We start from the raw sequence: 12,965 nt of genomic DNA, 5'->3' as shown, positions 1-12,965 counted from the left end.
CCCACGCATCCTACTCTTTGGGTCCTAATAATGTCATTAAATAATGGGGAGATTGTAGGGAGCTGAGTCTAGAACCAGTGGGTGACCTTATTTTTGCGGTGGGCATAGCTCTCAGGATCATTGCTTTAAGGGAGATGACATTAGTCCTTACAAGAAAGCATAGTGTTGAAGCAGGGGCTAACTGGAAAGCTTCCTTTGACATATTGGGACGAATTAACGGATCCCTAGTGTCTGACAAGAAGGGTGGGAAATGGGCGGTAACCCTCTGAGGCTGCCTGCAGCACTATGTTGCAGGTTGATGGACGGAGTATTGTGGGATGAGTGACTGTTCCCTCTATGGGTCAATGCGTGTGGATCTGGTTGTTCTGTTATTATAATTTTATAAAGCGCCTTATCACCCCGAGGTATCTAAGCGCTAACAGTGGACACACAACATCGGCAGGAACACCACGCCACCCACTACAGCGGCCCCCATGCTTCCAGGAAGAGCACTGTCTTCAGATTCTTCCTGAAGATAAGAAGATTCGTTTCTTTCCTCAGTTTAACTGGAAGAGTTCCATGCTCGGGGGACCGTGCTTGAAAAAGCTCTGCCGCCCTTGGATACCAGGTTGAACCTAGGGCACATCAAGTTACACGCCTCAGTAGACCGCAGGGTCCTGTTTGGTGTATATTTAGTCAGCCGATCCTTGATATAGGCAGGGGCTGAGCCATGGACAGCTTTATGTGCAATACAAAGGCTCTTGAATTTAGCTCTTTGAGCAATTGGCAGCCAGTGTAGGTCCTGAAGTAAGGGCGTTGCCCTAGTACGCCTAGGTTTATTGAAAATAACCTGGCCGCATCATTCATTACTACCTGGAGTCTGGCTAGAAGGTTATTTGGTAGACCCAAATATAAGGAGTTACCATAGTCCAGCCGCGCCAGAATCAGAGCGGAGACAGCCTGCCTAAGGGTGGAGACGGACAGCAGTAGGGAAAGTTTCCGGAGCTGGCGTAGTAGACTAACACAGGTGCCTACCACCGCCGACACCTGCTGTGTCATGGATAGCGGGGCATCAATTTTGATTCCTAGGCTTTTTACTGCTACCGCTGGTTCTGGACATGGCCCTAATTCAGCTGGCCAGAACAGATCATTCCATAGGTTGGCTGCTGTCAACTGCCAGGACTTCCGGTTTGATTTTCGAAAAATTGTCCGACATCCAGTTAATCGTAAATTTGAGAATGCCTTGCATTCTCAAATAGACCGCAGGTGAGTGTTTGATCTGGATCAAAATTTGCGTGTCGTCGGCATAATTATAGACCCTGCAGTCCAACTTGTTCAGGGCTGTAATCAATGGCTGAAGATATATATTAAAAAGCAAGGGCGAAAGGGCTGAACCCTGGGGCACTCCACATGTCAACTTAGCTGGATTTGACATGAGGTCAGACGGTTGGACTCGCTGTGAGCGATCTTTCAGAAAGGAGGTCAGCCAGGCCAGGACTGTACCCCGAATCCCTAAGTCCTCAACCCGCGACAGAAGTTGACAGTGATTCACGGTATCAAATGCCACGGATAAGTCCAGAAGGACCAGGGCACATGGATTTATTTTGTCAGCCTTTAGTCTCGGGTCATCCAGCACGGAGAGCATCACCAATTCTGTGCTGTGATGAGCTCTGAAACCTGCCTGATTAGACTCAAGAAGATGGTTGCTTTCTACGAAGTGTGTAAGAGAGTGCTAAACATGTTGCTCCAGGATTTTAGCGAGAAAGGGTAGCTGGGAGATTGGCCTAAAGTTCTTTAAGTTTCTAGGGTCGGCACCAGGTTTCTTTAGGAGGGGGACCACCCGTGCTTCCTTGAAGTTGGAGGGGACAAGTCTCTCTTCTAAGGAGCAATTCAACAGGGTGCGATTCAACAGGGTGAGAACTTTGTCTTCCATACCAGACCAACCCAGCTTGAAGATCTTGGGCGTACAGGGGTCTGCTGGGGATCCTGATTTCACTCGGTTCATTATAGTGAATAGCGACTCCTTTGTGAGGGCTGGCAGCCCCGGCGGGGAGCCCGATGTTGGTCTCTGGGAGATAAGGGGCACCTCAATAGAGCAAAGGAAGTGCAGGGTCTGCCTGATCTCTACCATCAGGTCCTTTATTTTATTTAAAAAAAAAAGGCCTGAAAGTCTTGACAATCCTTCAAATTAAAAGTCGGATTTGGTCCTTTCACTGTACGCAGATCATTCAGGACTTTGAATATTTCTTTTTGCGGGTTGACCGCCTCCGAGATAGCAGCTTCATAAAAATCAGCTTTCCTCAAGCGGATGGCTTTTTTGTATGTTGCAAATTGTGCAGTATAGGCATCCTGTGCAGTAGGCGTACTAGATTTACGCCAAGCTCTCTCGCATTTGCGAAGGACTTGTTTTTTCTCTCTAAGAGCACTATTGAATTATAGTGCTCCTTCGCCCTTGTCCCTCAGTCTAATTTTATGGGCCGGTGCAACTACCTCAATAGCCTCCTTAAGTATAGCCACCAAGGCAGTGCTTTTACTTTCCAAATTATCCACCAACGGGGGGGGGGGGGGGGGGGGGGGGGTAGTCAGAGTGTGATAGAATAGCTGTCAAATCTGCAGCCTTAACCTGGTTCCAGCTGCGCAACCATTTCTAGTCTGGTTTGACTACCGGCCGTTTTATGGAAAGTGGAACGTGACCTTCGATCAAATAATGGTCTGACCAGGGACAAGGGGAGATCACGAGCGGGGCTAAGAGTGGACAGGATGACCAAAGCAGGTCCAGCATGTGACCCCTCATGTGTAGGTTCCCCCACCAGCTGAGTAAGACCTAGGGATACTAGGACCTCTTCCAATTGTTGAATCGGACCATCTTTCGGGGTCCTTTCCCAGTGAAAATTAAAATCACCAAGCACCACCAGTCCTTCATAGCGGGAACGAAGGTCGTGCACCACCTTCAAGAAAGGTTCCATGAACCTAACTGATGTGCCAGGCGGGCAATATACTAACAGGAATACCACACAGTCCACACACTTACCTTTCAGGGAGAGCGCCCTGGCCAGTCTGTCTTAAATGGCCTCCTGTGAGCCTATCTCGTCAGGCAGCAGCTAGCCTGCTAACAAAAATGTTTGCCGCAGCCGGCACTACCTCACCCAAGATGTCCCCTCACAAGCAGAAGCAGCTAAAGGGTCGCTGTAACAGCGGTGAGATTCAATAATTATTGTGCTAGCTATGTCCTAACATGCCCCGTTTACCCCCACATAGACACGGCGGAATTAAAGCGGCTGAAAAGCCGAGAAATTAAAATGGTCAAATGTAAAATAAAAGCGCGACCAGGTTGCGCAGATCAAGCGTTAAGCAGCGTTTTTTAAAATATGCAAATTATCCTTAGGAACCGCCGCGCTTACCTTTATGCTTGCAATATTCCTTGCATGCTCCTCGGGATGTTAGCGTCTCGGCTCGGGCTTCGCCGTCTCTTCTCGCTTCTATCCTATCATTAGAGCACAACCGGATGAAGCAAGAATTGTTACACACGGTTGAACATCGTGTTAGAGTATGGATTACTTGTGAACCTACAAGTCTCAGAATGAAGTGCTGTTGTTTAAAATGTCCGTTTCCCACCTAACACTGAACCCCACGTTAGTCAGAGAAGCATACACTATTCCCCCTCCTATATCTAAGGCTTTCCTGCTTCCAGCAAACCAGCCATCACTGTCAGGATATCAAGCAGCCTCTCTTGAAGAGGTATGAGCCCTACCTGCGTATACTATTGCTGCACATGATAGAACCTTTGGGAAGGGTCTTGCAACCACTTAAAAGCACTAGTCTGTAGCCCTGAATGAGATGGTGGAATCTACATCTGCTCACTGATTCGCAACAAAGTGAGGGGTATTTTTGGAGGAAATACTTTTTGAAGATTGTAAATCAGGAAACTGAACACTCAAGGTTGTGATAGGTGCCATTAAATACCCCAAGCCACTCTGACCCAATTACACTTCATACTTCTGTACTGGTGCCACCATCTTCCCCAAACAGCAGCACCTGTGGGAAAAGGCATGTAAAACAGGAGTGGACTACAATAAATCTTCAGCTACAATGCTTGTTCATCCCCATATTGGAGCATTGAGGAGGTTTTTAATGCCTCACCACTGACAACTTCAGGCTGGTGGTCCTTAAGAAAAAAAGATCTCGAACCACTACTACAGATTTGGTTTCTGTTTAACCACAGTTAATCAAATTGATACATTGTGCTACTGTGCAATTCTAGTTAAGTCTTTTGTAAATGATTTAGAGGTTTAACATTTATGGTGTTTATGTAGTATTTAGAATAAAACATTTGCTTTCTCTTTATTAGCATGCAATGTAACGGATATTATTTCAGGAAGAGAATGTAGCAATTGCATAAACTCCAGTGCAAAATATTACAATTGCATTAAAATGAAACAGTTACTCATTTAAGATGTCCGACGGTTTGCTTTTTGCTCTCAGGATCTGTGACACTTGTGAGCCTACGGCCTTTTTTGTGCTTTGGAATGAGAGACGACTCTTAAAAATGGTAGGGATGGCAGTGCTATCCAGCCCAGATTGATACTCTGGACTGGATGAGACCCAGGAGTGTCTGGCTCCTCTCATGAGACTCTGGAGGAGGAACAGTACTTTCTTTCCCTGCTGACAAATGGATCCACAACCTTATTTGTCCGCAGTCATTTCAGGAAAATGCCTATATAAAATGTTACCTTATTGACACAGCTGTGCAAGGCTCTTAAAATATGCATTAAAAAAATATATATACTAGGGTAATCTGAACTGCCATACAACAAAATAATTTTTTTCGAGCAAATATTTAGGAAATTAGAACCAAAAATACAGTGAATTACACCTATTTTACTAGGTTTTGGTCTGTGGTTACAGAAATATGGGGGTATTATCCCATTTTCTGCCACACCCAATAGTTAAAAGCATACTAGATGGCAGGGAGGCTTTGTGTATATAATGAAATGGATGATGGCCTTTGTCTTCTAGAATAATGCATACCTACCTCCTTTATCTCAAACACCCATGTCTATTTCATCTCCCATTGTTGGCCAGTTCAGATTGGATTGATAAAATTAGACTATTGACACATGTCTTCTCATTGCCCCCACATGGGGAAATCACTTCTGCCGAGTGACCGAATAACCATATCCAATCCTTGACATATTTGGAATAGTCATTTGTAGGTACCAAGGCAGTGCATTCCCTCTATCCAGTACAACTATGGCCTCTTATTTATTATTATTATTATTATAATAATAATAATAATAATATCTATTAATCAGAGAACGCTGTTTCCTTAATTTCTTTCTTAACATATGTCACATTTGGATTCACTCCTACTGGTAACTCGTTTTGTTAGCGCTACTTTATCAATAGTTTCAAGCATCACCTTTAAAATTTAGTCATGTGATCGAAAAAGGAATTTCCTGCGTGGATTTCTTAACGGTTGAAAACTAAATATTTTGATGAATAAGATATTTAGTGTATGCTAATGAAGACAATATTTTCTGCAAAAGTACAGTTGGCAAATAAGAGTTTTTTAAGACCACAGAAGTTAAAATTTGAAACTCTGTTTCAAAGGAAAGACACAATTGCTTAGTATTGGCCATTTATTAAGGTACTCCCCTTTATAAGAAAGGGTAGATTTGACTGTAAACTGAGCCGTATTCAAGACCAGAGGATACTCCTTCATAGCACAATGGAAGAAGTTTATAAATAGACCACACACATAGGTGTGCTACTTATTTGCACATCATTACCAATACAGAATGATAGGTAATTTGCTATTATATATTGAATTCCTCCGGATTTGAGGCTTTCTATCGTAAGTCTGTGTCATTGGAAACACTTTTTGAAATACTTCCTCCAGTTTACCTTGCATCATGGATAATTCGGAGTGGTACAGATTAACGTTATCCCTAAACTCAGATTCTTTAGTACATTTAAAAAATTTAGATTCCATTTATCGACATGTTCTGTTAATTCATTTTTCATTATCAAATGGTGCGTGGTTATACACCATGAAAGAAACAATCACGGCTCGATTGACACTGGGCATGGTGGGCTTTTTAACATACTGCAGACCGTGTACATCAATGCGACAGAAATAGACTCAGGCATATTAGTATATATTATTGTGGATCTGCTTTCTGTGCAGAAAAATGCAGGTGAAAACTATATTACCTATTTCTCTTTATCCACTTGTATTCACTAGGTTTCGGTGTAACTATCAGTTTCTTTGGGAAATTTTTAAGCAATCCGTGCAAATTAATACTTGCAGAATCCCGAACTTTGTCTACTATTCAGCAATCTATAGCTTTCAGCGTTCTCCAGTAAATTTCACATCTGTTCTCCCAACAATTTGCAAGTAGGTAAACACTAAAATAGGAAATCTCACTTTTCTTAATCTAAGAAAAATTCCAAACCGCATTGGCCCCCTTCTGACTTCTTTCAGGGGCACAGACACACAAATGTGTGCCCCATCAAAGACCCACCAGTTTTTGTTCTCTCTCTCTTTTTTTTTTTTAATAGCCTAAGAAAAAAATCATTAAATATAATGGGTTTACCTGTGTCCCTCAGAACCTGAGTATATAGTTATAAACTACAAAGATTTCTATCAGGTGATACAATTCTTGGTGAAGAATTGTATCACCCGATAGAAATCTTTGTAGTTTATATCAGGTGATACAATTCTTCACCAAGAATTGTATCACCTGATATAAACTACAAAGAGTTCTATCGGGTGATGCAATTCTTCACCAAGAATTGTATCACCCGATAGAACTCTTAATGAGTTATAAGAGAAAATCGGGCCGCATTTGGCTACTTTCTGGGGCACAGGCACACAATTCCTTTCTCGCAATGCTTTTCTCTCCATTAAATGCATTGTGAAAGGAAGGAGCTGTTAGTCTGTGCATTACAAACCTTTCCATACAGCATTGGGCTCCGTGCAGCGCACAGATGCACAGTTCCTCCCTCTCTCAGTGCTTCTCATGGACAGAGAAGTACTGTGAGAGGAAGAACCTCATCACAACATTCAGTTTTATTTGGAATGGTGATACATTAGGAACAATCTTTCGGCCCCCTCTACCAATCCCCCACCTATTTGTTCATTTATACTGTTTGACTGGGAGGTATGGAGTAAGGGAAGGTGAGAGGATCTGGTTTGATCATCCTTCACGCCTCTAGAAAAACTGAATCAGACTGGTAGACGTGCTTGGGGAGTAGTTTGAGCCAGTGATGGCTGCCCTTGGTCTTTCCTGTTTCCCCCTCACATAGCCCTATCGTGAGAGGGGCAAGGGAAACCTTCCAGGTCCATCTGTACATGCCATAAGAGCGTAACGGGTCCACCCTTTCTTTGTGCGTATGTGTGTGTGTATGAACATCAGTAGCGAATTGAAAAGCTTAATGAGGGCTGATAGGGTGAAGACCTAACAATTTATGCTGAATTTTACCCTCTGCCAAACCCTAAACGATCCACAAGGTCTCTCTAGGTTTCTGAGATCTTTTCTAGTCTACCAACATGACGCAAACTTCAGTTTACATTCAAAAATAGTCCCTCATTAGTTTAACAGAGAACCCAATAAACTGTGTTTCTTTCTTTCCATGATAGTGATTGTGCTGGTGGCACAATACTTTTCAGGAGGAGTGATTTGATTTAACTACCCCATTACATTTGAAAGGATTGTCTTTTCCAAGTAGGCCAGCATTGGTATGGTTTGTCTGCCTTATTCTGGTCGACCTCTAGAGGTTTGAGATCGAAGTTAAGAAGGTTTGGGTGATTTTCAACCTTTGACAACTCCTAGCCCAGTTCGGTACATTGCAAGTAGAGATGTAACATCCACGTATCTGAATACAACATTATGATCACTGTTTTGCATTTTGACATGTGCAGTCTTGAACTTTACAGCTGTGACAGTTTGGCTACCACTTTTCAGGAATAAGGACAACCAGTTAGTTCATGACACACTGTGTTATGCCTTAATGCAGGAAGTCTGCCACTTCTGGGTGATCACCATAGATTTTTCAACTCGATCATGGTTGAATTGGCAAATTCGCAATTGGTATAATAAATTCAACAAAAGGAGGTGCACCGAACAGCGTACTTTCAGTCCATTTATATTTTCTTTGTTTTCATCCTTTATTATAACATCCACATGTGATCATAGAAGCAGCCAACGAGTTTCGTTCTTTTAAGGCACACACCTTTATAACTTCTTCAGGGCTGCAACAAACAACATAAAACATGCATAAGACTAACCATAAGGGCATTAATTTCACATTAACAAGCCAGATTTCACAACATTCAATCAACACATTTTTGTTCAACCTCAGACAAATAACTGACGGACATGACTCTTAATTTCAACAGCCTTCATTTAAGCCAAGAAGTAACTATACAAAAACAAGAATGCAGTTCAACACTTAACATAGTTTTAAAAGACCACCATAAATAAGATGTTTAAATGAAATGAGAACTCTAAGAAATTCTTCCTGATTAAAAAGCTCATACACCTTTGAATTTTCTTAGGAAAGCGGTGGCAGATTCTCACAGGAAATTCTAAAGAGAAAAAGGAAGGAAAAAATACATACCTACAGTGCCTATGTGTTAAGATAGTGTCATCATCCATATCCATGGCATAATCCCTGATAGCTTGGATGGGGAAAATTAAGAAAGGTTGACAGTCGCATAGAAAATTCTACATTATAAGAATAGAGGCCAAAGGTGAATTCCACCCCAATAATCTATTAGTATCTATATCTAAGCACCCATAAGAGAGGGTAAAAGGAATGCCAAAACAATATCCCATATCTATTTCAAACAGTGATGCGAACTGTATACGAATGCTGTTTCTATCAACCGTCAGATCAGTAGCAATAGAATAATCAAATTGAAAGCGAGGGTGAAAAACAAAATAGCAATCCTGTACAGAATGTAAAATTTTTATTTATCGTAATCGTTAATCCCGTAACCGGAGGCGAAATGCGGGTAAACATTTAGTGATGTGGTTGTACTTCCATAGTCCAAGTCATCCCACCTGAGTGATAATGCAGGAATGCACCGAATTATTTACGAGGAATAGAGTAAGCTTCAATTCAGAATTACAACACCTCCGTTCTTTAGACCAGGGCTGCCCCCACTATGAATGTGAGTTTGCCCCCTAATGATGGTAATCCCTATTGGCGTTGCCATTGTTTATAAAGACTCCTACATTATTACTAATGATGCACGTATTATCCTTGGCAGCTGCTATGAGCAGAACAAACCTCAGTTGGAAAAGCGGACACATTTCCTGGCTCCGAGGAGAACTTGGAATGCTTTCTGATTTGGATTGTTGTGTGACCAATTTTTTTTAGGTACTTCGCCCCTAGTGGAATTACGTTGGGAGAACCTTGATATTTTGGGAAATCTCCCTCTGTTGATTATCCAAGTGCCCAAAGGTAACTAAAACGTGTGCTGAAAATGAGAAGAAAAGTTATTTTTAGGTGCCGCAGACTTCCTTGGAACTGGAGGAGCAGGTCAGAAATAAGATATGGAGAAACCTGACCTGGAACAGCCCTTCGCATGAGCACACACACGTTGTTGTTTTATGATGATTCGGAATTTGTGCTATGCTATAAATTATATGAGTAAGAGTTAACATAGTAATGAATACCTTAGTAGTTAAACATAAGATGAGAGAAAGCCAAATACAACCCAAACCTTAGTCTAAAAATCGTTATTGCCTTTTATCATTTTTAGTTGTAATAATTGCTGAGTCATGGATGGAAAATCTCGCAAGTACCTGTATGCCCGGCAGCCTCAGATTATATCCCCATTGGTGTTTTTCCCCGAGCAACCAGTCAATCTGCTAATCCTACCACAATTTCCAGGATTTGTCTTTATCTATATATTTTCTGCAGTATGGGAGTACCGCTAAGTTGGATGACAAACATCTGTTTCACCACCAAAGTGCCCCAACAGTTGAACATGCGCTACACAAATAAACGCTGTATTATTTGTATTTTAGCTGATGACCAGTTATGATGTCTTGTTCTGTTGGTGTTGATACTCTAGAGAGAGAACCTATCCTTTAATTAGTATTGATTTGCCTTTTCTTTCTCTTTTTACTCCAATGTACCACTAGGCTGGTGACCTTTTCATCTTTTTGACTTATACCATTAGCAATTGTTCTTTTGCTATGGCACACCCGCAAGACCATGGACCCAATGACAGCCTTTCCTGTGACCAGGGACCTGCAAACCATTTCAGACCTGGGAAAGGATTCCAACCAAAGCTACCTAATATTGATGAGCTGGCCTGCCAAAATGGGGGACCTTGGCTTTCTACATCTATGGACCCTAAGACAAATGAAAGCTTGAGTGAAGGTGACAACTGTCATGAAGGGAGATCAAAACGCAAGCGCAGGAGAAGAGCTCATCGGAAAATGAGGCGTTGGCGACCTTATGTGGAGCTGACATGGGAAGAGAAGAAACTACTTGAGGAAAAGGAGTCCGAACGGGCAGCGAGGATCCGAGCAGAAATGTTTGCAAAGGGTCAACCCATTGCTCCCTATAATACCACCCAGTTCCTGATGGAGGACCACGATTTGAAAGAACCAGATTTAAAGACCGGGGAAGGCACACCAAGAAAAGCGGCTGTCAGGAGAGAGGACACCAGTGAGGATGACTTCAATGATGAAGAAGGGGAGGGAATGTCCAGTGATGACCTGGATGGAGGAGGAGAGTTCTTGCAGAAGGATTTTTCTGAGACCTATGAGAGGTACCACACCGAGAGCCTAGAGGACATGAGCAAGCAGGAATTGATAAAGGAATACCTGGAACTGGAGAGGTGTTTGTCTATAAAGGAGGAGGAGAACCGCTTGTTAAAGTTGAGTGATGAACAAGGCCGGAGGGTTTCTTCCGACCATCGCCGAGTGCAAGAGTTGGAGCGTGAAATAGAGCGCCTCAAGGAAGAGAACCTGAGGTTGACCAAAGAGAAGGAATCTCCTAAGCTGAATAAGGAAAACTCACAACATCTGAACTCTTAGCTACATTCTGTAACCAGGTAACACTAGTCAATCTATACATGCCTAATCTTTTGACAATCATGTCACAATTTTGATTCAAATATAATACTAATATTTCTTTTTGTGTAACTGTGCTATAGTTTTGGGCACAGTAGCCATTTGGAGAGAGGCTGCTCATCAAAGTAAATGCATGTAGTTAATCAAGAGTATGTAGAGCCCTGAAACATTAATTTCATGGCACTAGTAATTCTGAATTAATTTTATATTTGAGGCATTAGTTTTAATCGTGCAATTGTACTATAATGGAAGAGGTGAGGTACTTGTCAAAGCAGAAAACTCCTGTTGTCAAATGTTATATTGTATTTTTTTTATCACTTTATTAAACCACCTTCGGTGGGGGCATGTGGAGACACAGACACCAATCCTTTGGTAAACAGTGCATCAAAGAAGACTATATTTTTCATCCAACCGATTATAGAGTACAATCATTTCTTAACCCAGTCAATGTTTTCTGAAGCGAAGCAGCTAAATAAAAAAAGGTAGAAGTGCGTTTCTCTTTATTAAAATGTGGGATTTATAACATGCCAGTCACTGTAGCTGTGCAGTTATTTAAAGGCCATGGTGTTCTAGGATTTGAAGGTGCGAGTGGCCACTCGCAACTCATTAACACTTTTGCCATTTTTGGGTATTTCTGTGAGATTCAGGACTTCAGAAAAGAAAACTGCAAGTTCCTGGATTTGATACAAGTGTTGCCTTTTGTTTAAACAGGTCACGTTTGGGGTGAAGAGGCTGTGAACCCTGGACCCCTGTTGATTGACATTGGGGAATAAGTACAGTGTAACCTGAGGCTGAAGAAAACCGTTCTGTGTCATGGAAGTTGTCATCTTCTGGATTCAGCATCCCGTGGTCCCGCTGATTTTTCTATCCCGCTCACATTCCTGTAGAACTTTGACCAAACTGCTGGAAATTCTGATGCCTACTACCAGAGGTGACGATGCAAAAAAAAAAATCAGGTTCCTGGCTATAGAGGAAGAAGCATTAAGCTACGAGTTTATTTGCCTATTTGTTCACCAGTACTTATATAGAATATAGAGCGTCGTCAAAGCCTTCCATGTTAAGTATTTTTTTTTCTTATTTTCTTTTTTATTTTTAAACGAAGGGTGAGACGGTTGAATTAACTTATTTATGTTTGTCACTTAGTGCACTGCATATTGATGTATTTACCGACTGGAAGGAAAAGCATAAACCGTTTTGTACTACAAATCTGCCTGATCAATCTTCAGGACAAAGCCTAGAGTTACAAACCGCATCAAGGACCAGTCTGCCAATGCAGTTTCTTTTCTTTATTCCTTTTCTTGGGGCACAGTCCTGTGGTGTGGATGAGCTGGTGGTTTGCTTTTCTGAATATGGATTTACACTCCCAAACGTTATGGATGACCTATTTTGGCCAAATGCATACTTGATGCTCAGTATAGTCTCCCCTTTATTGGCCGTTTTTAATCCGTTTGTACACGGTCTTTGAGGCGCCATATTTTACTTTCTCTAGCAACGCATTGACCTGAATGTTGGTAGATGTGAAATATGTACATATGTAGTATCTAATGTTATGGTTTTTTTAATTAAAGCTATGTTTTAGCAGTGTGTGGTTTTATTCTTCCCGCTTTTTCGGTCTCGCCTACGCAGTGCCCAAAAACATGCACGTGTTGCATTGCTTTCAATGGCAACGTGTGCATGTTTGGCTGTTCCCTTGCGGGAACGAGCAGCTGTGCCATTTGTTATCAATTATTGTGCCTTGCTGCCGCTCGCTCCTGCAAGGGAATTGCGCAGGCCCCCCTTCTCTCTCTCCTCCCCCTGCTGCCGTGCACGCTTGTGCTTGTTTCACCCTGTTGCTGGAATCTCTCTCTGAAAAGGACCATGACTTTTCTGGGCTCTGAACACGCTCTGCTG

At 42.2% G+C, this 12,965-nt stretch overlaps 1 protein-coding gene across 1 annotated transcript in view; it reads left to right on the top strand.

Moving 5' to 3' along the window:
• Positions 1-12,659, top strand: part of LOC147716994 (protein HEXIM1-like) — a 33,001-nt gene extending 20,342 nt beyond the window's left edge. The window contains exons 2-3 of the mRNA XM_086923866.1: positions 10,137-11,056; positions 11,787-12,659. Coding sequence (XP_086779992.1) covers positions 10,191-11,039 — 849 coding nt within the window. The 5' untranslated portion in view covers positions 10,137-10,190 and the 3' untranslated portion in view covers positions 11,040-11,056; positions 11,787-12,659. The remainder of the gene's footprint in view (positions 1-10,136; positions 11,057-11,786) is intronic.
• The last annotated feature ends 306 nt before the right edge of the window (positions 12,660-12,965 follow it).

This window comes from Lissotriton vulgaris, chromosome 5, assembly GCF_964263255.1.
Source record: "Lissotriton vulgaris chromosome 5, aLisVul1.2, whole genome shotgun sequence".
Lineage (NCBI taxonomy): Eukaryota > Metazoa > Chordata > Amphibia > Caudata > Salamandridae > Lissotriton > Lissotriton vulgaris.
This window is presented reverse-complemented; position numbering and strand designations above follow the sequence as displayed.